This window comes from Peromyscus californicus, unplaced genomic scaffold (genome assembly GCF_007827085.1).
Source record: "Peromyscus californicus insignis strain IS unplaced genomic scaffold, ASM782708v3 Scaffold_6__1_contigs__length_162567912, whole genome shotgun sequence".
NCBI lineage: Eukaryota > Metazoa > Chordata > Mammalia > Rodentia > Cricetidae > Peromyscus > Peromyscus californicus.
Genome location: NW_026294584.1, coordinates 49,824,040 through 49,851,507, shown reverse-complemented (window position 1 = coordinate 49,851,507; position 27,468 = coordinate 49,824,040). Strand labels below are relative to the sequence as shown.

The 27,468-nt window shown below is 39.8% G+C and overlaps 1 protein-coding gene across 18 annotated transcripts in view; it reads left to right on the top strand.

Annotated features, from left to right (window-relative positions):
- Dgki (diacylglycerol kinase iota) overlaps positions 1 to 27,468 on the top strand; it is a 450,953-nt gene that overhangs the window by 377,222 nt on the left and 46,263 nt on the right. For all 18 annotated transcript variants that reach the window (XM_052721132.1, XM_052721146.1, XM_052721144.1 and 15 more), the window contains 4 exons: positions 1,665 to 1,705; positions 2,534 to 2,661; positions 5,478 to 5,600; positions 24,684 to 24,709. In XM_052721132.1, the coding sequence (XP_052577092.1) occupies positions 1,665 to 1,705; positions 2,534 to 2,661; positions 5,478 to 5,600; positions 24,684 to 24,709 (318 nt within the window). The remainder of the gene's footprint in view (positions 1 to 1,664; positions 1,706 to 2,533; positions 2,662 to 5,477; positions 5,601 to 24,683; positions 24,710 to 27,468) is intronic.

Sequence of the window (27,468 nt, the reverse complement as noted above, 5' to 3'; positions counted from 1 at the left end):
AAACACCAAGCTAACAGCCATAACATATACACAGAGGACCTGGTGCAGGTCCCTGCAGGCCTGTGCTTGCCACTCCAGTCTCCATGAGTCCATTGAGCCTTGCTTAGTTGATTCGGTGGGCCATGGTCTCCTGGTGTCCTCCATCCCTCTCCAATTTATGCAATCCTTCTGTTCCCTCTCTGCTGAATTCCCTGAGCTCTGAGGGGAGAGACAATGGAGACCTCGGATTTAGATTCTCTGTCTTCATAATGTCTGGCTTGGGTCTCTGTACCTGCTCCCATCTGCTGCTAGAGGAAGCCAGAGTTATTTTTTTAAGTTTATGATTATGAGTAAATATTTGCATCCTTTTCTCTGTGATGCTCTATATTTTTATTGCTTTTGGTCTGATTTGTAAAAACTCTCATATTTGGGCTCTGTTAGATTTAAGTAAGGAAACACATAGTTTTTTGTTTTTTATTAAGAAGAATCAATTAGCTTCAAAAACACCCTATGCTTTACTTCAGAACTTTCCTTTTTCAAATCACAGATGCATCCCAATCCCATTTAAAGATTGCTTAAACATTAATCTTTGTTTTGTCATTTGGCTTCCTTCAGACCTGTCTCTAGGGGCAGAGTGTGGGAGGGAAATGATTTCTTTTTGGCCATATGTGGTCTCTGGCCTGCATCTTCAAGTTGTTTTCCAAAATGAGAGTCACATTCCTGGGACGTCTGACTACAATTTCTTTTTTAGGTTATTATTTACTTAATAAGATATTAAGCCCTCCCCTCTGTTAAAGCCCTGTGCTAATTCCTGGAGACAGAAGAGAAGAAATGAAAAGGAACCCTTTAAAGATGCAGGCTTAAGTCTCACAGTCAGCTTTGAAGACAGTCTCTGTAAAGGGTTTAAGCAAAATGACAGTGGACATGGGGTTTTGGAGCAGCAGACATTCTGCTGTAGGTGATTGGGGATGGAGGAAAGTTTTGTTACGGGGAGCCCACCAGAGATGACCACTCAGGCACAGTATATATAGCCAATTGAAAGTATTTATTCCAGCCCACTGGGACTACACTCAGGGGCTCAAGACATAACTGTAGCCCCGAGTGTCCAGAGCACAGAGGTTTTGAAGGCCAAAAACCACATCCTGGTGTCTCAATCAGCAACTGCAGGTAGGACTTTGTGCAAGCAAGCAATTTGGCAGAAGCAAAGATAAGCAGTTAGCTGAAGGTGGGAGTTCTGTACAAGCAAGCAATTTAACAGAAACTAAGATAAGTTAGCTAGGGCATCTTGACCGTGGGTTCCTGGAATGGAGTTAGGTAATTTTCCATGGATTCTCCATCAAGGAGGTCAAATTCTAGTTAAGCCTGAAATGGCCTCAGCAAGAATTCGAGGTGGATGGACCCCTGCACTGTTTGCTCCGTCACAGTTTCACAGAGACTGAAGCATTTGAATTATTGTTTAAGCATAAGTGAGATGAAGATAACGGTGTGGCTGGAAGGGCTGAGGAGCACTGGAAGAGCAGTGGCCAAAACATGGAAGTGATGGTTTTTTAGTAATCGTTTAGGGACTGGCCACCTCTGTAACGTGTTTCTTACAAAGGTTTTGCTTGATAGTGCAACAGAAAGGTGTAAATCTGATGACCAGCATGAATGACTGTAAATGCCCTGTATATTTTTTTTTCCCTTAGCAACTTCTGCTGACCGCTTTTATCGAATAGACAGATCTCAGGTAAGTTCTTTCCAGCTTATTTATGAAAGTGAAACATCTCCAAGTCTGTGCACTTACTATGTTGGTAGCTAGTCTCACAGATTTTGCTAATGAAAAGATTAAAGCATTGCCAGATTATAGGATAGTGGTTATAATCTAAGCCACAATGCTTTTCTCTGCTTTTATCCTTATGACTCATGGGCTCAATGAAATGGATATTGAAGATAGATAATAACTTAAATTACAACTATTATCACAGTCCTATACTCTAAGTTTTCATTTACATGGTACTTGTACTCTGGCCAAAGTAAAGGTTATACTTTTTAAATGCAGTTTTGTTTAGCTGGTATATATGTAGACAACTTAGATTTTCCCCCATATTTAATAATGAGGGAAAAATTATGTTTATCCAAGTCTAAAAACTCCTCCCACTATTGAGATTTTCCTGGAAAAAAATACTACACAGTATGGAACCCATTGAAAACCAACTCTTTCTTAACCATTGCCACTTAGCTTTGGCTACATCCTGGGGCAGAAGTCCGAGCTGTCATGTCCTTGTACTAGACCAGGTGGCATGTTGGATGCCAGATCTTACAGCATCTGGGAAGAAGAAGGGGAAAGGTCATTTCTGGTTCTATCTAACAAGATCCTGGTCAGGTATGACTCCTAAACCAGGGCGGTTCATCTCTCCCATTGTCCTCTGTTTGCCACTCTGTTAATTTAGGGAGGGATGGCAGATGCTCAAACTTCTGGTGAAACCGTGGAATTCTTTGGTGTGTCACACAGTTCCTTCCTTAGTCTGAGGGTGGTGATGTCAACACCCTGACAGGCTTGTTTTCTCTCCCTTAGGAACATTTGCACTTTGTGATGGAGATTTCTCACGATGAGATTTTTATTCTGGACCCAGATATGGTAGTGTCACAGCAGGCAGGGACACCTCCAGGAATGCCTGACCTGGTGGTTGAACAGGCTTCAGGGTGAGTGTGTTTCTCTTCACTCAGTGCCAGCATTGGCTGGCTGTGGTGTGACCTCTATATCTATCTCCTTTGGCTTTGGAATTGATATTCTAAAACATTTGGAATTCAGATTTATTGATGTTTCCTTAAAGTAAGATGTAGCATCTAGTTCTGTAAGGCTGTCTTCTAAATGTCTGTGCAGGAATCCTCTTGCCCAGCCAGTGTCTTACCTTGTCTTATTTACTATTATTTACCCAGCCTCTCCATTATGAGGGCTAGAAATACTGATACTCCCACCTGTGCATCTATATGGGTTTTATTTGGTGTGTTATCCAGATGAAATGTTGACATAAGTAATTTGATCCTGTTCTTTTTGTCTTGTTTCTAAATTGCTTGACACAAAGTATCTAGATTGTTCCTGCCACTCTTGTATTATTTTTCTTCCTTCATAGTGACTTAATTCTCTTAAATATGTTTTTCCTCATCTGTGACTACTCATAATAATATCACCTGTCTTAGGGTTTCTATTGCTGTGACCAAAACACCATGACCAAAAAGCAAGTTGGGGAGGAAAGGGTTTATTCAGCTTATACTTCCACATTGCTGTTCATCACTGAAGGAAGTCAGGACAGGAACTCAAACAGGGCAGGATCCTGGAGACAGGAGCTGATGCAGAGGCCATGGAGGGGTGCTGCTTACTGGCTTGCTCCCTATGGTTTGCTCAGCCTGCTTTCTTATAGAACCCAGGACACCAGCCCAGGGATGGCACCACCCACCATGAGCTGGACCCTCCCCCATAAATCACTAATTGAAAACATGCCTTACAGTTGGATCTCACAGAGGCATTTCCTCAACTGAGGCTCCATCTCTGATGATTCTACCTTGTTTCAAGTCAACACACAAAACCAGGCAGCACATCACCTACTCAGAGAATTGGTTGTAGTGTAGATAAATTGACACAGGCAAAATACTCATAAGACTTCTGTCACATAGTAGACATTCATGACATCCTATATCATTTCATAAAGACTCTACCAATCAGGTTCTGTGATTATCCTAAATCTATGTATAAGAAAATTGAGGCTTAGAGTTATATTGCTTGCCTAATCCTGCACATAAAGTAAGTGTAAAACCTGAGATTTAAGCAGCACATTGTTTTTCATGCAGCTCCTGTATTTTGTTTTAGCTAAAATAGGTTTTATTTTTTTGGTTACTTTTTTTTTTTGTCTTTCGAGACAGGGTTTCTCTGTGTAGTTTTTTTTCCTGTCCTGGATCTCACTCCGTAGCCCAGGCTGGCCTCAAACTCACAGAGATCCACCTGGCTCTGCCTCCCAAGTGCTGTGATTAAAGGCGTGCACAAGCACTGCCTGGCTGGTTTTATTTTTTGTTTTTCATATGCTAAAAAAAAAAATGTCCCATTTTATAATTTTTTTCCTCTCAGGTTTTTTTTTTTTTTTTGGTTACTATCAAAGTGCTTAATGATTTTTTACATATGATTTAAATAAGTAGCTAAATCCCCCCTCCAATTTAATCAGCAGTAAAGAAAAATTACACAGGATGCTGTACTAAAACATTCTTTGAGAGGTTGGACAGATGGCTCAGCAGTTAAGAACATGCACTGTTCTTGCAGAGGGCCTGAGTTCAGTTCCCAGTACTCACATTGTGTATTCATGCCACCTACATTCCAGCTCCAGGAAATCTGATGCCCTCTTGTGGACATTGTGGGCACTTACACTCACGTGTGTACATACCCACATATAAATACACACTCTACATCTAAATGAAAAAAAAATAAATCTTTAAAAATATTTGAGAATGATTCAAAATTGAAAAGTAGTAGAAAAGTATAAAAAAAGCATTCCCACGTAACATGGAAGTTTCTAAAACAAATGCTACTACAGTTATCATATTCATAGTAAAGTCACAATGCCTGGTCTGTGGTGAGTTTACTAAAATGTCATCTTGTAAAATGTCTAAATTATTTAAAAAATATTTAACAATTCAAAAATACTTATTTGGGGTTGTTATACACCAGATACTATTTTAAACATGTGAGAGCCAATAGTGCAAAAATAAAAAGAGACAAATATCTCTGTCCTTGTGAAGTCTAATAGATAGTGGCTTACTGGTGTATGGGACTGATGGCTGAAATACAGGTTGCCCAAGAAAGTATATGCAGGCACTCAAAGCAAACAGAGATTGTGTACCCATAATCACAGAGCATAAGCAAGTGTACTCACCAGAGGGAATCCTGTCTGGTGTGATATCCTACCAAAGAAGAGGCAGATGCTGGTTTCTAGAGTTCGTCCCACATAATTAAGACTCTTAAATTTATTTGATGAGAAACAGAACCATCTGTTAAGGTGGCTTTGGACTTTCCCTCTTATTCTTTCCATGTCAAGTAGGGACAGCTTTACCTGGGTTATAGTTTTATTACTTAGATCCAAATACAGAATAGCCTGAAAATCCATTAGATCTTCAATCCATCCTTGATTTCTTATTTCTCAGCAACAGTGCCTTCTGGAAATAAACCAAAAACAAAGATGCTAAGAACCAGGTTGGGCTTTTTCATTTTCTAAATTAATTTCTGTGTCAGGTTCCATTAATTTTTTACTCATGTCACATGTAATAAAATGACTTAATCTTCAAAATGAAATACCTCATCAATATAAAAAAGGACAAAATCATACAAGTAGCTCAGAACTGTTGAGAAATGATTAATATGAAGGTTGTATTTAGTAAAAATGGATTTTACTTCTCACATTTAAAACAAGGTGGTTATGAGAAAAAAGTAGAGTAAGATGTGCAATTACTTTCTGGTACTGTTTTTGGCCCAGGCTATCTGACTGGTGGAACCCTGCCCTGAGGAAACGCATGCTGAGTGACAGCGGGCTGGGGATGATCACACCCCACTATGAGGACTCAGATATGAAAGATCTCAGTCACTCCAGAGTGCTACAGTGAGTCTCCTGCTAATTTTGTAACTATTTTTTTGAGATTATAATATAATTACATCATTTTCTCTTCCCTTTTCTCCCTCTAAACCCTCCTATTTATCTCCTTGGTTTCTTTCAAGTTCATGGCCTCTTTTTTCATTAATTGTTGTTGTTATTATTGGTGTGTGTGTGTGTGTGTGTGTGTGTGTGTGTGTGTGTGTGTGTGCAAAACCAGCTCAGCTGAATAATATTGCTTGTAGGAGAGCCATAGACTATCTAAGGAAAACTTCAACACTGGACATGAGAATCCCTCTTTTGAGTTGTTGGTCAGGTTACCCAAGAGACTCCTAAAACATGAGAGGCTATTGTCACTGCCCTTGGTTCTTCTCCTGAGGTGGAAGGTAAGTTCTTATTGCTGAAACACCATATATTTCAGACAGAGGGCCCAGAGGCCACTAAGCTGGATCTTGCTGCTTTCATTTCTGTCACTTTGATTGCTGTGGGAGGGAGGGTCTGAAACACGACCTGTTTATCGTGGTGATCAAGCTGTCTCATGTGTCTGTGTCAGTCTTGACATTTTATTTACTTTGCTTGGGTTTATCTACACGCCAGGTCATGATGGATCTCCATCTTCTATTATCTTTCTACTGAGCTACCTTAAGATTGTGCATCAGGGTCTGTAAACATTTTAACCTTCACTAGTATTTTTGTTACTGGAGACAAGAGTATGTCAGGTCCCTTGCGAATCATTAGGAAAGGACACACAGGCTTTCATTGTGTGATCACTGGGATTTGCTGCTTTCTTTATCTCAATTTCTGAATGCATGCATGTGTGCCTTGTGTAATACTGCCCAGTAGGGGTTTTTCCTACAATGATATGATAGTTATAATTGTTACCTTGGCATAATTAGAATCACCTGGGAATAGAGCCTCAACGTGGGATTGTCTAGATCAAGTTGGCCTGTAGGCCTGCCTGTGAGAAATTTTCTGAATTCTGTTGATTGATGTAGGAAGAACCTGTCTAGCAGAGGGTAGTACCATTTCCTGACTTTGAGTCTTGGACTTCGTAAAAGAGGAGCAAGGTAGCCGAGCAGTCAGATGCATGCATTAATTAATCCTTTTCTGCTCTTGAGTGTGACTGTGATATGACAACCACTACCCTGCCCTACTGCCTTAACCTCCCCACAATGATGGCCTGTCACCTGGAATTGTGAGCTACAGTTAATTCTTTCTTCTCTAAGATGACAGGAAGGAAACTGGGACAGCCAGGTATTATTTGTGTGTGTGTGTGTGGATGTGGCATGTGTGGGTAAACAAACACAACTCCTGTGTATAGGCTAGCGTTGCAGGCATCTTTTCTCTTCGGGTCTGATCATGGTTGGAAAGTAGCGTGCAGTTGGAGTTTTGCAGAGAGATTGATATTTTGTGCTAAGTGAATCCTCTTGTTTGCTCATATTTTGCTACAAGAGAACATTCTAGAGTGCAATCTGAGGTCACTCATTTGCACCCACTTTTGACTTCAGGACAATCACCTCATCTCAGAAGTTATAGAATTACATTGTCATTTATGAAACTGGGCTTTTTTTTTTCTCAGTCCAGTCCAGGGTCCTAATCAAATGGTGACATTGGCCTTATAACATTCAATCTTAGCTTTTCACAGAATAACAAGATTACTGAGCTTCTTAGAAGTCCACAGTTAAATGAAGAAGCAAGACACTGCATTGTTTCTAAAGAAAGACTGGAAGCAATTTCCCCAGGACAAAGGGAGAAAAATGAGAAATCTCAAGCTAATTATTTCATTGGCAAAGGTTCTACTCAGACACCCTGAGGGCAAAAGGAGACTTTATTTTAATTACTTCCCTGTATTACCTCTTATTTTCTTATGTGAAGAGGAGAAAGGATAAAAATGAATTGCTATGGATTTTCTCTTTTTAATTAAACCATGTTGTTGGTTTCGGGTGGCATTTTGATTGCTTACAATCCAGAGTGTTTTTCCATTTCCTTTTTGTACAGTATTAGGGCTTGTGACCAGGGATGACTCAGCCATTCATGAATGGCTAAATAAGTGGCCATCTATCTGTGGGCAGACTTATTGGAAAATTAGAGTTTTAATTATGGGCAGAATAAATATCAAGTCTTTACAGACCAGCTGAGTGTTTCTGCGTATATGTGATTTCCAGAGAGTAGACTATTATTTCAATCTAGTCTTCTGTGGTCAGAGTTTTCTCTGGAGAGCATATTGATATACACTTCATAACATATAAAGTGATGGTTTCTGAAGTAGTGGATGTTCTTCCCAAGAATTGCAAAGGAACAGAGCACTCTCTGTAGCAGCCAGCTTCTAAACCTATGTTGGAATAAGGTCTTGGTTTCTGTTTGGACTGTGCAGTCATCTGTTTCTATGAACCCCAGCAGATCCCAAAGTGCTTTATGTAAATTGGAGCAGTGTTTGCACTCAATCCACTTCTCTGTTCTGTGCACTACCTAGTGTAAGGGGAACACTGCATAAGGAGTTGTGGTACTGTATTATTTAGGGAAGAATAACAAGAGACATACCTGTTCACTACAATCAATATTTTATTAAAATACTTTTCATCTTTGCTTTGTTGACTCTATGGATCCCTAGACACAGAACACTCACTGTAGTGTAGGTGTAGGAGGGCCCAGCCCACTGTGGGTAGTACCATCCCTGGGCAGGTGAGCTTGGACTGAGCATAAACCACAGAGCAAGTCAGTAAGTCAGTCAGAAAGCAACATTCCTCCATGGTTTGTACTTCAAACTCCTGCTTGAGTTCCTCTCTTGACATCCCTCGATGATGAACTGTGACCTGGAAGTATAAGCCTAATAAACCCTTTCCTCTCTAAGTTGCAGCATCTTGATATCAATGATGTATGTATGTAAATATATATATATTAGTTCCATGGTTCCTTAATATTGCAAAGTATCTTCACAGTGGAAATATTTAGGAATAAATACATGGAAAGGACATGAGGAATTATTGCAATGAGACTGGCTTCTGTTAACCCAGCCCTAAAGCCTCGATCAACATGGAGTCAAAACGGGTTTAATTTCAACCTCTTGATGATACAAAGTAACTGACTCTTAAAGAACAAATCAAAAGCCTTAAAGCCTTAGAACTGAAAATATTATTTTTATCAGAATTTTGACTGTTAAAATAGCATTCACAGAATGATTTGTGACTCTAAATCATTTATCAATGCAAGGTATTTGTATGCAAATATGCACAGTATTTCATTTGACAGCAGAACCTCAGTAAAGAATAAAGACATAGGAAGAGAGACAAACAATAAAGATAAAGACATAAATCAATAGCAAAAAGAACAAAACAAGATAAATGACTAAGGATTACATTGAAAAAAAATTGATTCTTTGAGAACATAAATAAGAGAGGCAATATTCTGGAAAGATTTCCCCCACAAGGGATGGAAGAGAGAAGACTGGTAGATACTTTGCTCTAGCTCATTCTTCCTCCACAGCAGTCAGGTCACTGCAAGGCTTTTCTGTGAATCTTGAATCCTCTCAGTGTTTTCTCATTGTTTGAACACACTTGGTTTCTTAGATGCATCATTCTCCATCTTTCTTTAAGAATGGTCAGAAGGAAGCCGTGAGCAGGAAGGACTCCACTTTTGTCTTTGCTGTGTCTTGTTGAGTTCATATTGTTTCCATTTAGAATCCTGAGGATTTGGGGATAGCTATGTACATGCCCATGCACACATAGGTCCTGCAGGAGCGTCTGTGATTCCAAAGAAGGGCACACAACATGTATGTATGCTGCCTTCAGACCTGGAACAGAGTAAAGGACAACCTTGAAGAACTGATTGTGAAATAAATTGGCAAAAGATGACTGATACATTTTCCTGTTAGGATCCTAATGTCTTTGTCTTAAGGTTTCACAAAATAGTTTCTGTGCCTAAAAAAAGTTTGTTTAAAATAGCATGTGGGTAGAGTTGGTAGACTGCCTGCCTAGCATGTACAGAGTGCTGAGTTCAATAACAAAACCTCATCAACATATGCTTGCACTCAGGGATAGTGCTAGGAAAATCAGAACTACAAGATCATTCTTAGCTACTTAGTGAGTTAGATGAAGTGCATGAGATCTTGTTTTAAAATATAAAAACATCTTTGCCCTTTTCATTAATTGTTTAACAATTGCCCTTAGTGGGACTGTATTTTATTTGGGTGGAAGACTAAAAAAGATGCAATTTACTTAAATTTAATGAAACAATCTATGTGGAGTACTCATCACTGTGTTTATGAAATAAGAAAGGAATGAAAACTCCAGTGCACTATGAGCACTCTAGAAACAGGGAAGACTAACATTTCAGTAGATATGGGCAGGACCCAGAGATGAATTTAGTTTCTGAGTAACAATAATCATCCAGGTTTCAGATTTTTGGTTTAGGAGACTCTCCTAAATTAATGGAATGACACACATTTACTTATTTATTTGTTTGTTTGTTTTTTATATTGTATTATAATAGTATATTATTCCCCCAAGTCCTAAGCCTGAAAGGTCCAAGATGAAGGAATATCACACAAGTTAGAAAAGACTATTTGGCTCTGGCCTAAGATCCTAGGTGAAACTGTAGTGAGCAGTCCCAGGACAGGCGAAAACCCAACACTAACAAAAAGTAAAATTGAGCTCATCATGAAAACATGGAGATGCCTATGTCTAAGCATTTATCTGTTACCTCATCAGTTGATCAAGGCTGATGGATCTCTGCCATTGGCAGAATATTTCATCCTCAGACCAGAGTCACAGTTAGCAAACTTGAGCTACAGTGTGTGAAGTCTGATTTATGATTTCATTTTACTTGTAGGAAACACATTGCACTACTGAACCAATTACTATTGGACACCTTCAGTAGCCATGATAGGTGCTAGAGATATGAGCCTAAGTAAGAAACTCATTACTCTTGAGAAGCTTATATTTAATGGGGAAATCTTACAGAAACCATTGGTTGTAATTCTTACTGATACATATCATAGTGGATATATGCATAGAAAAAACTAGAAACCAGAATTTTCTCTTTCCCTTATACTCTACTTTTAATTTTTTCTTATATGGAAAACATGAATATTTAATGAAAATGGGCTTTAAGAGCAGAACACTTTTAAAGGCTTCTTAAGCATACTTTATTGTGCTATTGCCCATGAGCTAGTAAATATCAACTTTTTCTTTCTATAATAGACATGCCCCTTAGGGAACACTCCAATAATTAACATCACTTTACCTGGATATGTTTAAAGAAATATGTAACTGAGGAACCATTTAGGGATAACCAAAACACACCATCACACTTTAAACCAAAAAATGGGCCTTTTCCACATAGTTTACCATTCAGTCATGATATCAAGAAAACAGCCCCACGTCCTTCCTCATTTTTGAAAATTCACATGTTCTCGGCTGGAAGAGAAATGGCTTCATGCCCTTCTGGTTCTCAGCTATTTTGTTTCCCCAGTTTCCTCTGGAAACATTAGGTTATGACCTGACCCTACTGAAAATGGGGATTGCACTTATTGTCAAAGCTCCAGGTTCCTGGAAGGAGATGAATGATCAGGTGAGGATTTGGACTGTGGAAATATCCTTTGAGCATCACAGTCAGATAAGAAGGAGAAAATTAATCTTCTTAGTGGGGTGCGGGGTTTTTGCTGGGCTGTGAGATGGAATCAGTGCTGTCAGAAAAGAGATCATCCCTGGCGTGTGTTTTGCCAAGATAGTTTGAGTACCCTACCTGCTCACCTTTGACTGGCCTAAGTCTTCCTCACCTTGAATAATCACCCCAGCTGGAAAAAATGCAGGAAAACCACAGCTTCCTTTGGTCTTATTTCTTTGCTGCCCTTGAGTACTTTACCTTTGAGAGCCAAACACACAAGAATATTCTGTCTTTATATGTGATATGTGTAAAAAATACCTAATAAGATATTTTTATTTTCTTTTTATGACCACTTCTCAGAAAAAAATATTCACACAGAAGTCCTGTTCCACTTGGGGAAATCAAACCAGGCTTCCAAGTTCACCTAGGAGAATAGTGATCATAGACTCCCTGTAAGCAGGTCTTGTTTTGACTGGCATTGCAAGGGAAAAGGGGGGCTAGGAGAAATATATTCCAACATTAAAACACATATTTTATTGCAAATGCTGCCAGGAAATTCTGGCTTTCCAGTTTTATGAGTTCCAAATTTTGCCAACAATTACAGCACTGGGAATATCACTGTTAATTTTTTTTTTCATTTGTAAAAGTTGGCAGCCTTACTTGCTCACACCTGGGCAACAGTAGTTGGAATGCACAAAAAGCAAGTGGAGACTTCTTTAAATCCTATGTGTTCCCTGATTGGCCAAATTGTGCATTGCTAATTCCGTTCCTACAACATATTGTGCTGTATGTAGAATAGCAGCATGTTGTAAAGATGGAAGGTTGAATGAATGAATGAATGAATGAATGCTGGCTATTAGAGAAAAGGCATGCTGGGCCTGGTACTGTAGACCTGCCTCCCAGTTATTCAGGAGGCTGAAGCAAGAAGATTGCAAATTCAAGGCCTGGCTGGGCTACAGACCAAAGTAAAGAGGTATCTGATATATTGCTGTGGTGAACCTAATCTTAATCACACTTCAACAAAATAATAGGTAAAACGCTGAGTGCTTTGTCTGGCTGTGCAATCCATTTTTGTGTTGCAAACTTCCATTTAAATGTATTTGATCTAGGAAGAATATGTGGCAAAATAATAAAGATGTATGCATATTCCTTCTGGGAGATGCTGATATTTCACAGGTTAAAAAGTAGAAAGTCCAGATGATAGGTACAGAGACTTAGAGAACTCTGATGAGCTCAGTGGAAAGATGGAGTAGCCAGGAAGAGTGGTGTCAAGCAGCCTATACCAAGAGATGCTCCCCATACCGCATCCCTGGGTATTTGAGGTTTTCTTAATTAATTAGTCTTTGATGACTAAATAATTAGAGGCTCTTTGAATGAAGAAGGAAATGACTTGGCATATAGGATCCTAAATGTCTAAAGACTCTGTATCACAGACATTCAAAAGTGAATCAAACCAAATGAGACAAGGAAAAGTCTGAGCAAGAGAAAGTGTGGGACCCTTATGGGCAGAAAGCTCACTGCTTCATGGCTTACCAAGTAGGCTGGGAACAGTGGGCAGGGACTCCAGGGGATTGGTAAGAATATCCTTCAAAACCAAAGCAGAGGGCCTGGAGACGGGGCTTGTGGATAAGAGCTCAGGCTGCTAGAAGACTGGTTCCCATCCCCAGCACCCACATGGTGGCTCACAACCTTCTGTAACTTGAGTCCTAGGGAATCATCTTCTGGCCTCTGTGGGCGCTGCCTGTATGTGGTATATAGACATACATCCAAGAAAACACTCATGCACATAAAATAAAAATAAGTTTAAAAAATCTCAAAAAATTAAATGAAAAATAAAGTCAGAACATAGACAGTAGCTTTGCCTTCCACAACACAGTTTGCCCCAGGCATTATGAGAAGCTGGCAAAATGTTAGAGATTTTTTTTTGTGATGAGGCTGCTTCATTATCATTTAAAACTAGATGGTAACTCCATCTCTCCCTGCATGCAGCAGCTGGAATGCTGTTAGGCCAATACAAAAAAAAAAAAAAAGGAAAAAGTCTTTGCAAGAGCATGCTAAAAGTGGAAGCTGTGTGCACAGCCTGTCTGGTCTCCCTTGGGAGCAGCCTTATGCTGGTAGCAGGTGCTCTATGCCATGGGTCTTTGTACAGTCAGCTCTTTTTAATCCAGTTACTGGATCATCCCCGAGGGCCTCATAGTGACAGCCTGGTATTGGCTCTTATCAGTTTGATAAATGGAGTAGGATACAGCATAAGGAAGATGATGTCCAAGCTGAAGCAAGTGACCATCCACACAGGCAATGTAGTTCTACTAACTGATAGTGCCTCTCTTCTAAAAGGCCAAGTTCTCTAGTTAGGATTATTAATAACCCTATAGAGCATTCAGGGCAGCACCCACACCATGAGAAAAGTGAGCACGGTTTCACTGGGGTCCAAAACGATTATTTCTCATTCTCTGAAAGGGAACCAAACCCAGCACTGAGTCATTCTGATCCAAGCTACACCCAGGGGAGCCCCAGTATCTTGGGATTTCCACCATATCACTGGACATAGCAGCAGGATACTCAGACAACAGAAGGCAGTGTGGGATTACCACTCAGAATCAGGGCTAAGTCCGACCATCCTAAAGGGGTCATAACTGTGTCAAATGCGACTTGATTGTCTCTTCTGTGCCGTGAAGTATTTCTGCTATAAATCCTTTGTCTTACCAGTGCTTCCATCCCTCTCTCCCCTTGGTGTTAGGAAGGAGTCAGCTCAGAGCTGGCCTGCTTCTATCCTTTGTCTCTATAGAGAAGGGAAGATCCCTCTGGGCATGTGGATGAAGAAGTGCTGAGGGAGCAGAAAGGGCTTCAGGGACCTCTGTGTACTTGTACGCCACCCACCAGCATTCCGTTCGCCTCTGTTCTCAGAGTCCAGAGTTTCCTATCCTGAAGCCCGTTTCAAAGTTCTGATGGCCTTTTCTCCTCCTCCCTTGTACTTGCCTCCGAAGTAAGCTACCAGACTAGCTGCTGGCTCCTTAGACTTCATCCTAACCCCTGTTTTCTCTGTTGATTGCCTTTGGGGAAAACTGCAGCAAATGGGTATAGAGTATGAACAGCCAGTCATTTTTAAAACAGTTCTGAAAGAATTGTCTGTGCATCCCAGTGATGTATGTTTGGGGTGGGCACATGTACAAGTGTGTGGTCTGGGATATGATCAGCTTGAGTCACTCCTGGAAATCGGAAGAAGGGGATTATGAGAGTGGGACTCTAATTGTGAGAGCTTGAGCCCGTAATTTTGAAGGGACTGGGAGAAAGCTATCCGTATAAGAGAGAGACACCCCAATTTGAACCTAGGGAGATGGAGACTGTGTTTGTCTTTTTTCTAAGTTTCTGACTCAGCCCTCAATGCCATACAGTACACACTCTGCACTCAAAGCCATGAAGCAGTCAGTCGCGTGCCCACCTCAGGTCCCTAGACAGTGCCAGGGGAAGTGTTCTGAGCATCTCTCATGGGTGTGTGGAGCTAAGTTCTTAATAACGCTGTGTGAAGAGCCCATTTCTTCTCAGGCTGTGGGCACTTTGCTGGCCTTATTGCTGTGGTTTTTGGGCCTTTAACTTATTTTCACATAGTTCCTCCATGTTTTGTGGGTGGTTGTGGTATGTGATGGAGAGACCTCCATGTTCTTGAACATAGAAGGGTTGGGAGGAGGCAGTGGATTCTGAGATCAGGATTCCCACTCCATTGGACATAGTCTCCTAAGGAAAACATGGGACAGGAAGCTTCAGCTCCCTAATAGAATTGTTTGGGAAGAAAACTGAAACTGCTTACAGCTTTACCTACTATTTTTTTTTCCATATTTTACAACTGGGTTCAGAGTCCTTACTTGGACTTCATAATTAGCTGGGTGAGGCTTTCTCAATTACTGGACACCCCAACATAAATATTAAATATCTTCAGCATGACTGTGTGAGATGACCTTTCTTAGAAACTTCAAGTGCTAATCCTGAAGGCCTCAGTAGGCCTTCGTAGCCCAGAGCTTCATAGTTCTATGATGTGTGATTTTTAAAACTCCACAAGGACCGGTGAGGTAGTTGGCTGGGTAAAAGCTTATGCCGCCGAGCCTGATGACCTGAGTTTTAACCCTGATACCCACATGGTGCAAGGAGAAAACCAACTCACCAAGCTGTCTTCTGACTTCCACTTGTATGCAGCAAACCCCCACACCCATCAACACAAATTACTGCAATACAACTTTTAAATAAAATAAGCTATGTATTCCTAAAATGGAAATGAGTTTTGTCTCAACCTGAACTGTTACTTAGGGTGTCCCAAGTGTTGCTGAAGCTATGAGTCTGGTTTCTGAAGGCTACACCCCCTGGTTCCCTGCGGGTGTGTCTCCTTTGTCTGGATCTTTTCTGTTCCACTTTTCCCTTTTTAAGAAGCACTCCGACAGATGTTTTTGCAAAGATTGATTCTTGCACTGAATCCTCACGGGTTTAAAATGCTCGCATGTAGTGTGATTATGGTCAGATTTCCACATTGACTAAGTAGGTAAACCCAGCCCTCCCTCTTTCTTTTATCTATTTATTGCTTTCCCGTGCTGAAGGCCCACTTTGCTCAGTTCCTCCTCATCCCTTCACTTTGAAGAAACTCCTTTCTCCTTTTGTTTACATTCCTGGAAAGGAACGGTAGGTGGCAGTAACATTTCAACTCAAAGGGCGTTTAGGGAACTCTACACACTGAAGGATGGTATTCAGCAGGAAAAAGCAGGTTGTACAAGCTAATGGTGAAATTGCTATTTTTTTTTAAAGCCTAATATATGTAAATGCAAGAATCTATTTCAAAAATAGTATATTTCGAACACAGCTCACACGAGGGCCATCCATGGATGTATTTGCAATCTTCAAGGTGGAGTAGTAATGAGAAGGGAAACAAATGAGTGGATATTCACTTCTAATGAAGGGGCCATCAGTGTGTGTGATACCCATTTTGGGACTTTTACCTCCGTGACAATGCCCATCTCTGTGCTCCCCACCCCCACCCCACTCTCTCTCTCTGCCCTTCCCCTGTGTTGGGAGTGAATGTTACCTTTGAGGCCCTCTGGCTGTCCCTGAAGGGGTCTGTGACTCCTTGAATAGAGTGTGCTTGTCTCTCTCCTCTCAATGCCACTTTGTGTGGTGCTTAACTTTCATCCCTGCTCTCGTTCTCGCCCGCTCTTCCATGATCTGCGCTTTGTTCATTGTCTTAGAGAAATGAGCATAATTAGAAGGGACAAAAGCCAACAAAGGGGGGTTTGTGTAGTTGATAGAGACTCTCAATGCAAAAACTTTTTGGTCCTGTGTTCTTTAATTATAGATGCTCTGGGGCTGGAATGATGGTGGCAAAGTTGTCCATTAGCTCGACTGGCTCACTGTTTCTCACCAAGTCCTGGGGGTGATCTCATGGAGTGGTGTTCTTTAGGGATAGGGGCCTTGGATGGATGCTCAAATGAGGAAAGCTGTTGCCTAGAGATAAGAATCTATAGTCCACTTTCAAAGTACGTTAAACCACACCTAGATTTCCTTGATTTAAATGGAGGTTCTTGCCCATCAACAGGCGCCGGACACTGCTAAGTATGTGCAGCACCCTTTCACAGGGTAACAGAGGAAAAACAAAGGGGGAATTTTTCCAGCAGTAAAACAGAGCTTTAAAATGTGCCTGGAACGAGAGTCCCATGGGAAATCGGTCTCCATTTAAGACTTCTTAGGTGTCTCACAGAGAACCAGAATACCCTCTTGAAGCATGAGAGTGACCACGCCCAGATATGTCTGAAAATTCACCATGGGAGCAAAGTGTTCCTGTGTGGTGGGCTTTATGACAAAAAGATTGCATTCTACCAAAGTCGGAGAAGTATAAATGAGGAGAGCCTAGGAAGATCTGAGGGCTGTGGTCAGAAAAAGGAAGAAGGAAAAAGAAAAGATGGGTTGGGCAAGAACATGGAGAGTTGATAAGCCAGATAAGAAGGTTCTCCATGTATGTGTTTGTGTGTGTGTGTGTGTGTGTGTGTGTGTGTGTGTGTGTGTGTGTGTGTGTGTGTGTGTTGGTTTTTTCGAGACAGGGTTTCTCTGTGTAACAGCCTGGCTGCCCTAGAATTTGCAGAGATCTGTCTGCCTCTGCCTCCTGAGTGCTGGAAATATAGGCGCTCACTGAATAAAATGTGTAGTCCTGTAGAAATCACTGTGTTAGTTATAGACCTCACCTGGAAGGTAAGAAGCAAAGGCATGCACGAGAAAGGAATATTAATAAAATCCATGCACACAGTAGCTCTCGGTGTGTGGGCATGTGTGCTGTCTATTCTCTGCTTTATTCCTCAGCGAGGATCTGACCACTAAGCCCGGTGTACTTATTCACAGTGTGCTGAGCAGTGTGTAGAGGCAGCACAGGTGCCAGCGCACCTAGAGTGGCTGTTTTGTTTTTCTGTTACCATTTTGCCATAGTGGACAAGTCTGTGAGTCTATAAATATCTCAGAGTTCTTCTACCCCATCTGCAGTCTATTGTCTTAGATGAATATCTCAATATTTTCGGACTAGGCTTTTCATACCTTTCTTGCATGTTGATTAAACTCATGTCCGTGTGGTGGTCCCATTGTTCTGATGGTCTCCCAGCTATGTGATGGTTTAAATGTTAAATATGTGTCTTGGGGATGCTGGGAAGGGAGACAAGTATTATTTTGTAGCTAACTCTTTTCAGAAAGTAATAGAAATGTGTGGGCAGGCTTCTAGCAATCATCCACCCTGTCCTCTGTGACATCCAGTTTCTAAGGGAAACGATACATATAGCCTGAGGAAGGACCAACCAGAAAAACTAGGGATGCCATTAAATGAAAGCTATGAGATGAGAAGAAAGCAAAACACTGTGTTGAGACTTAAAAAACAGAATTAAGATACTGTCACCAAAACATATAAATTTACAAATCTTACAGATTTAGAGCAACTCATGGGAGCTACCACAAATGCGCAACTCCAAAACCTATTGCAAAGCATCATGCAAGGTTATAACGACTAGAATAGTCATGACATCTATTACTTCAGCTCTAAGTTCACTGAAGGAAAATGATGAAATGGCACAGGAGGTACCACACTTTTTAAGAACATGTGCCTTTGTGAATTTAGCCATCTTTTGCTATTACATCTTGTTGCTTTGCTCGTAGGAAATTGGACATGAAGTTTTCAGTGCCCTTAGGCCTTGTGGCTGACCTACATGAAAGGCAGGAAGTGTTGAATGGAAATTTGTGGATAAATGGCAGTTTAAGAATGGTCTTTGATCTTGTGCCTTATAATTGACAGAGTCTTGATACAGCACTGCCCAATACAGTAGCCAATGGTCAGAATGTGTCTTAGGTCTCATTCCCTCAGATTCCTATTGTATAGAATAATTGTGTAGCATTTAGTACAATGATACAATGCAAAAGCATATAGTTCAGTGGTCCTCAGTCTGGGAGTCCCAACCCCCTTGGGGTTGGAATGACCCTTTCACAGCCTGATAACTTCCCTAGATGTGGGTTATGGACTTATGAATTGATATTCCAGTCACCAGCCTGCGAGTATTCTTCCCCTCCATTCTTGCTGCCATTATTACTATTTTCGTGTTTTGATGACCACGGACACTCTAACAGGAATAAGACCTATGGCTTTGGACTTCCGTTTTCCTGTTGACATGATTCTGAGCAGTTTTTTACTTTTTTTTGGGGGGGGGGTCATTTGTGTCTTTTGAGGAATGTCGATTATGATTTTTTTCTTGATTGATTCTTTTTTTTTTTGCTATCACTTTTTCATCACACATTGCAGATTTTATTCCTTTATCAGATGGTTTGCAAATGCTTCCTCACATTTCCCGTGTGTTATCTCCAGTCTGTTGACTGTTTCCTTTGGTACGCAGAACGTTTTCAGTGTGGTAGGATTCCGTTTGTCTGACAACTTTGCTTTTGTTGCTATTGCTTTTAGGGTTCTATTTAGAAAATGTTGTACATGCTGATATCAGAACACTTTTTATTAACACTTTTTGTAGTAACTTTGTGATTTGGGGCCCTTACAGTTATGTCTTTAACCCATTAGCGTTGGTCTTTTAAAAAACATTTTTAATTAAGCACACACTAGTTGTACGTTATGGGAAATTGAGTTGACTCTTATCTATAAAGAAATAATCTAATTTCACTCTTTTACATGCAGATTTCTAGTTTTCCCAGAGTCACTTACTGAAGACTGACATTTTCTCATTGGGTGTCTTTGGTGCCTTTGTAGCAATTCAGTGGGGTGAACTATGTGTCTTTACTGATGATCTTTATTCTTATTCTATTCCATTTCTGGGTTTGTGCATCTGTTTATATAGAGATTACATGCTGTTTTGTTTACTATATCTTTGTAATGTATTTTTCTCTTTCAATTTATTTTCATACATTTAAAGTAGAATTATATCACTTAACCCTACCCCTTTCTTCCAGCACCTCCCGGGTCCCTTCCCTCTATGTCAAATTGATAGCTTCTTTTTTTATTATTATTATTACATGTATATGTATGAATAAATATACAAATACAACTTGTTCGTGTTTGTTGTTTGTGCGTATATGGTTTCAGGATTGGCCACTTTGTGTTAGATAACCAGTTAGGGGGTTCATCCATGGGAGAGGCTGATTCTCTTTCTCTAGACAGTTATTTATTGCCTGTAGTTCTTTATTTTTGGGTGGGGCCCCCTGAAGTTTCTCCCTTTCCATTCTAGCATGTCTATTGGGATTGCTATTGCTCCGGTCTTGGGTATGCAGCCATGTCAAGGGGAGAGGAGTGTGTATTTTAGAGTCAGGTGGTGTAATGCCTCCCGCTTTGTTCATTTAGATCAAGATTGCCCTGGTTCCCTGAGGACCTTTTTGAGTCTATATTAATTTTAGGACAGTGTTTACAATCTATGTAAAGATGACTTTGGTACCGTATTTAATAAGTAGCTCAACTTGTATTGCCATGAACATGGCATGCCTTTGTATGTATTGTGCCTTCTCCACTTTCTTCTATCAATTCCGTACAGTTACACTTTTCTGTAGAAAGCCCCCTACTCTAGAGAATAAACTCAGCCCCTAAGACACCTGGAGATATTGCCTAAAACTGCCTTCAATGCATGTTTACTTTTTAAAAAATTACTTTAAGAATCCAAACACCTTTTGTTCTGGGATCCGTATATCTGCACTAACTTAAATATAAACTAAAATAAGAATTATCAGAAAACTGGTGGGACACTTTTAAAAGTGTTTTCTGTTCTGACATTTTAAATTATTTACCTCTTATGCTCCTTCTCTCTTTACTGTGACAACAGGTAGGCTCCTCTCTCTCTCTGTAATGCACTGGTTAAAGCCCAGGCAAGCCTGTGCTCTCTTCTGCCCCCATGGGTTTCCTGGTCATTACATCATTCCTTTCTGTAATTCTCAAAGGCTCTTGCTCCCTCCTGACTCACCACTCTGTTCACTTTTTCCATTTTCGGGTATCACGCAGATTGAGTAACCATCCATAACTTCATGTCCTCATCTTTTTAGTACGTTGGGCTGACTTTTTTTTTTTGGTGGATCTATGGTGGCTTTTTGATTACTTGTGATATTTTCACTGGGTAAGTTCTTCCCAGAACTTCTTGCTTGGGGTAGATAATTGCAGGAGGGTTGAGGTCGGGTTGTTCATTTTTAGATGGTTTTTGGTGAGGACTGTCTTCTGGGGTTTGATCCAAGGTCTCAAGAGCAGGACATCTCAGTTCAGAGGAGGGCTTTCTGCCCTGGCTTTGTGGTATATGATGTAGCTGTGTCTTTATAGCGTTTTAAAATCATGACTGTTCTCCTGAAATGTAGACCAGCTTTTGCTATATTTGGTGACTCATATACGGTGGTTTAGCTTATAAACATTTAGATTAATAAAAGATGTTTTTACTGGTTTCTAGCCTCCTTGTTATTTTTCATGGGTTTCAAAGAGAATCAAGAAACAGACATTTTTATTCTTCCTTCTTGACACGGAAGCTTGACAGGAACCCCTGAGTTTATCTTCTCTCTGTTCTCTCTAGATCATTCAAAAATGGAAACCAGAGCATGTGACTTTCAAACATATTTTTGGTATTTGTTTTAGAAAGTAAATTCCAGACAGTTGAAAATAGATTTATAGGCTCCATATGGAATGGCCCCAACTCCCCCAGTCATGGGTTTTATCATCCCTTTGCATTTCAGCAGTACTGAATTATTTATGTTTCTGATAACGTCTATGAAATTTCAGTTCTGGCTGTTTTATGTACCTATTGCTTCTGTCTAGAATTTTTCTCTCACTTACTTAATGAGCTCTTATTAATCCCGTAAAGCTGAGGCAAGATGGTTTTGACCTTTTGAGTTTGTTTTATTCTTGGGGACATGACTGATCTCTCTGCATTGTTAACCTTTTACTTCCTATATATTTCTTTATTGTTATACTTTTCACTATGGTATAAGCATTTATTTTTCTATGTTATGTCACTATGTTATAAGCAGGGTTTTTTTTATTCTTCACTAGATTATGAATTTTCTGATATTGTCCTTTGTTTCCCCATGTCTTCATGTAGGACAAACATTTGGGGCCTTGACTCACTCATTAAATCAATATGAATTAAAAGACTCCCGTATGAATGATAACAATTTAGGTTTGATAAAACAGAATAATAAATTTTAAGTGTAGTCTTTGAATTATTTTGGTTTTGCTCTTATTTTTTTCAATTTCCTGAATTTGCATGAAATAAGAATGTAAATAGTGCGAAGCACTCAATAAAGCATAACAAAAACATATATATTCTGTAGATTATAATAAGGATTAGTGATTAGGAAAATATAGAGAGGGATTCTGCATCGTTGAGTTAGTAAATGTTAGTAATAGTTCACGTTGTGAAGGCAGCTTCTAGATCTAAGATTGTGTACATGGAAGGGAATTGGAACAAGTTGAGGCCTATGTCGCTCAGACATGTAGTAGAGTAAGTGGAGAGCTTTCCTGTGTGCCTCAGCTGTCAGGTTCAGCTATCAGAAAGATGATCCATCCCTGGGATTCAACCTCTAGTTTAAAAATAACTGCTTATACTGCTCATTGTGGATATTTCTTCTCTCTTGAGCCGAGTTCTGTGAAACTTCGTATGCCCGTTTCCAGCCTAAATGGATGATGTGCTTGTCCCAGTAGTGTGATCTAGTGATGCTGTGCCGTGAAAGGTGAAGGGCTGAGTGAGGGTTGAAATACTCCATATGTCTTCAAATTCCACCCGTCCAGGAGTGTGGGAGACATTCAGCCGCAGAAATTCAACATGACTAATCCTTGCAAAACACTTTGAAACAGATAGTTCATCCTCGCTGCCTGGACATACTTCGGAATGCATCCCCATGGGACTCTCGTGGAGCCATCTGGACTTTTTCAGATTTAGTATTAAGTGCTTTGCAGAAAGACAGAAAAGACTCTGGAGCTCCCATCTGAGACTTGCAGGAGGCCATGGGCATGGGTTTCTCTTTGTTCTAAGTCTCTATCAGAAATTTGTTCCTTTGTTACTGACTCACTTTTCATGCCTCAGGCAACTTCATTAGGGTGTGCTGTTTCCAATCTATGTTCTCTAGAATCACCTTTGAATTCCATTTTACCTTCTATTCAACACACTCCCCACTTATTTTTTCCCTGCTAAAACAGATATGGATATCCCTATTGCTGGATGTCTTGGGCATCTTTTGGCTTTGAGGGTGCTTATTCCAAGGCTCCCTTTCTCCTAGATAGCTCAGAAGCTGACAGTTCTCCTAAATATATCTGATTCTGAATACCAGCCTGGCGGTACTGAAATCCATTCAATTCAACAACTGTGAAGCAATATCCTGTTTTTTCTAACTATGATGTGTTTCTATATTGCCAGGAGTAATTACCTACAAAGACCAGTGTGTGGACAGCACAAAATCTGGGAACTTTAAGAGGCACATAAATCAATTCCAACAGGGGAGGCTTAACTGTTTCTTGGGTTAGTAATTTGTCAACTTCTGCTCATCATTCATCTAGTTTATTTGCCCCTTGGACACTCATTTTTTTCCCATCAAGTCTTGGGACTCTCTCTTTCATGTGCAGAATTCTACTTGAAAAGGCTCATGAGCCTGAAATGGGTTAGCACTTTGCACTAATGAATGTTTACATTTTCTTTCCATTACTACCATGTGTGCAACAATTGTGTGTACTCACGTAATCAAAAGCCATGTTGCTCATCAGAAGATCAATGGAAACAGTTGCATCCTCAAGTTGTTTAACACTCCTTCAACAGCTAGTACATCTTTGAATGTGTACTCCCTTCACTGTTTCTCTCTTGTGTCTCAGGAACATCAATGATAGATTACATAACTACATTTGCCAACATCTTCACTTGTCATAGGTTGCCACCCTAATGACTGTGATGGACCAGCTTTTAAGAGAAAAGGCTGCAGTATATCTAGAGGAAGCATGGGATTTCTTCCGTTTACCTTCTAGCTTCCAAGAATTCTACAACATGTGTTCCTCATCAGTTAATACTTCATATTCAAGATGGTATTGCTCATTGTCAAGATATCTCACTTGGGTGTCAACTGAGGGGGAAATATTTTTATGGTTGACATGATGTTCCATTTGAAAACTATTATAATTGAAGCTAAACTTACAGGTGATATATAAAAGTTATTGGTTAATTAAATTTGTGAGGCTCCAGCAGTTTTTTGTCTCGTTCTGATTCTCATAGATTTGGTGATATTAGGCCATCACATAGAAGATCTGTCTTAAGCTCATACAAACATTAAATTCCATGAAGAATGGAAACAAAAAATAATGATAATGGTACATTCATTTTTACTTCTGTTCCATTTTAAAAATATCTAAGCATGTTCCTTTGTGCATAAAATTTAGCCTACATTTGTGTTCCTGGCATTTGTTCTAGATGTTTGATAACATTTCAATACATTTTCATTCTTTCTAGATAAGTTCAGACATAATTAAATTTATTGTAGCCCTGTGACACCATGCCAAGCTGCTGACATTATAGTAACCCATGATATTACTCAACCAATCCAGACAATATGGAAGTTGTATTAACTAGAATATGCCTTTTAACAAGTACATTAATCGTATCACCTGGTATACTCAGTTTCTCCTTAACTGACTTTTTCTTAGGAATTTTTAAAATTATTTTTTATTTTATGTGTTTGAGTGTTTTGCCTGCATGTATGTATGTATACCATGTGTGTGCTTGGTAGCCATGGAGGCCATAAGGTATCAGATCACCTGGAACTAGGTTTAAGGATGGCTGTGAGCTACCATGTGGAAACTGGGAATCAAACCTGTGTCTTCTGCAGGAATAGCAAGTGCTCTTAACCACTGAACCATCTCTACAGCCCCACCTGAACTGAATTTTCACTATATAGTTTCTGTAAAATTATTTATACTAATTGTTATCATTATTGTTTATAAAATATTTACCATGTTTATATTATCTTTTTTAGGTCGCCAGTCTCTTCAGAAGATCATGGTAAGGATATGTCATTTTTATACTAAATTATGCACTCAAAAATTTATCCCTGGTCCTTATACCTCACTGTCAGAGCAGAAAATTATTAAGAAAGTCTCTCTAAGATGTTGACCCTGTAGTTTTTTTTTGTTTGTTTGTTTAATGTGACATGTCAAACACTTTTAAAAACATGATCCACAGAAGCCGAGTTTGATAGTTGGTATTATTTTCAAATCTGTTGTAACCATTTTGGTTGATAGGCATTATGACATTTAATGTCTTCTGCCTGGTTCCGTCCAACCATCACAATGGTCACATAATCTTTTACGTAAGCATGTATTTTCTGTGAGTCCGATTTTCACCTCTACAATGAGGAGGTGTTGTAGGAGCTACCTCCCAAGTCCCTTCCAGACAGTGAGGCCACATCTCTGCACAGCCATTGGCAGAGTGGCTTAAATCTGAAATGGAGCTGCTCGGCAAGTGAGCGAGCTGTTACTCAGTCAGGGTGAATTATTCTAAGAGACAGCTGCATCACTCAAAGGACAAAACATCTAATTATGTCTTCTCTAACCTTTGATCACTTATTCCTACAGTCACTCAAAATTGTTCATCAGGTGGCTGTAATGGGTTCATCATATCATAGGATGATGCTTCACAAATATTGGTATTCAGGTTTAGCTGAGGACTTGTTGATGTCTCTCTTTCTTGGACTTTTGAGATTATCCCATAAACATAATCCACACCTGTAGATCACCGCTGTTCAGTTTCCTGAGTGTATATAGCTCCTTTCACATATAGCATGGACACTTTGCAACAGATCAAAAATTGTGGCTGGCTTTTTAATACTGCATTTTAAAACAAGGTCTAGTAAGCTCTAAGGATGGGATCTCCATCTTCCTCTGCTGCTCATTGTCTTAGCCTCTCTTTTCCCATTTCCCTGTCAATAGCCCTCACTCCAAGCATATGACTCTGTATCTAGTTTCAGTCTCTCCCCGCTTTTAAAATTTTTTATCTATTTATTTCATCTCCTGCTTTCATTCTTGCTATTCCCTAGAGGGAAATGACTCTTCCTTCTGGTCGTGTAGATGGTTTCTGCTCATCTTTTTTTTCATCTTTTGTGAAAGCTTTTGGGTCCACTTATAGTGACATATGTTTTCCTAAGCGGAACACACTAGTCTGATGCTTTCCTTAGCTGACTTTTGAGACTGAATTTCTTTTGATATAGTGTCCAACAAAAAGCAAACATTAAAAATGTATTTATTAAGTGAATGAATTAAGGAAATGGAGAGGGAGTTTTAGGCCATTTCTCCTGCTGCTACATTATGAAAATCTGTCCTAATATTGGAACGAAGTTTTACCATGTTCTCTGAAGAATTGTAGGGAAAATTATGTTCAAGGCCCATTAAGTGAGAATTAGGTAATCAGCCACCTAATGGTAAACCGTTATCACATGCTATTTTGCTGATTGTTGCTGGTATGAATAGGATTTTGATTGTATATTTATAAGTCCTTCAGCTTCCATGTCGAAATGAGAAATGTGTGTTTGCCTTTATTTTGAACTATTTTTACCCTTAGTAACCTCTGGTTGCTTTTGTCTTCCTATCCATAAGAGTACATCCTCTGTTCACAAGGGATAGGGAATTCTAAATTAAAGTTCTGCAATCCACTAGGACTTTTTAAGGGGTTAGGGGAGATCTCTAGGCATATGTCAGGGTCCTTTGAAGATCTGAAAGGTGATCCCTGCCCAAATAATTTGTTCTTGGTATTTTAATAGCTATTAAATGTGATTAGTTGAGGAACTACTATGAAAATTAGATGAGTATTATATTTTAGTGAATTCAAAAATGCATTATATATTTATGCTTCTTTGTCTCCTGCAACTTCTAAAAATAGTTTAAGCATGCATGCTGATTTACCTATGCTGCTGAATTATTCATCATTTACTAGTCTGTGCAACCTTACGGAAATATTTTCATGTGTTTCTTTATTACTATGATTTTCTATCTAGTCCACACTGTATGTTTCCTTACCTTTATACATTTTAGAAATTACTATTTACTGTGGCCGTCATAAAACATCTTCAGTGTCACACCACCACTCTTGCGTAACATTTGTCTGCTGGAATGACATTGCAATGCATCTGTAAGAGAGGTGAATCAGGTTTTCCCAGTTTATTCTAAAAGAATAGAGGCACATTGGCAAATGGATTGTGAAACCAGAATATAAAAGCCTGTGCCTCTCACTGTTCTCTTTTGTTCCCTGTCCACCAGTAATCCCACTTCCTTCAGCAACAGCTGCTCCCTTCAGCTATTTCTGAAACAGAATTCATTCTTGGAGAAATCTAACTTAGAAAGTCCCCTAGCTCTGCCATTTCCCATCCTTATAGGTGCCCTTCAGAGACCATGTGGGTGCAGCTATTTCTCTCCTCTTTGGTCTGCTTGTCTGTGCGCTGGGGCTCTTCGTATCTGCTCTATGCATCTTCTGCAGAAATGACCTTTCAGTTTGTTACAGACACCCAAACACCATGTTGTCATGTTCCTCCATCCAGGAAGGCTGAGAGGAAATGGAGATTGGCTGATGTGTGCTCCACATAGCATGGAGGTTAAGCGTGTTGGCATATGCACACAACCCCAGCTACTCAGGAGGCAGAGGCAGGAAAGTTACAATTTGGGGGCCAGCACAGAAAATTTAATGAGTTTTTTGTCAAAACAAACACAAAAACAAACAACAACAACCTCAAAACACAAGCAAAGTTTAAAAATATAGTGGTCATCAGAGAA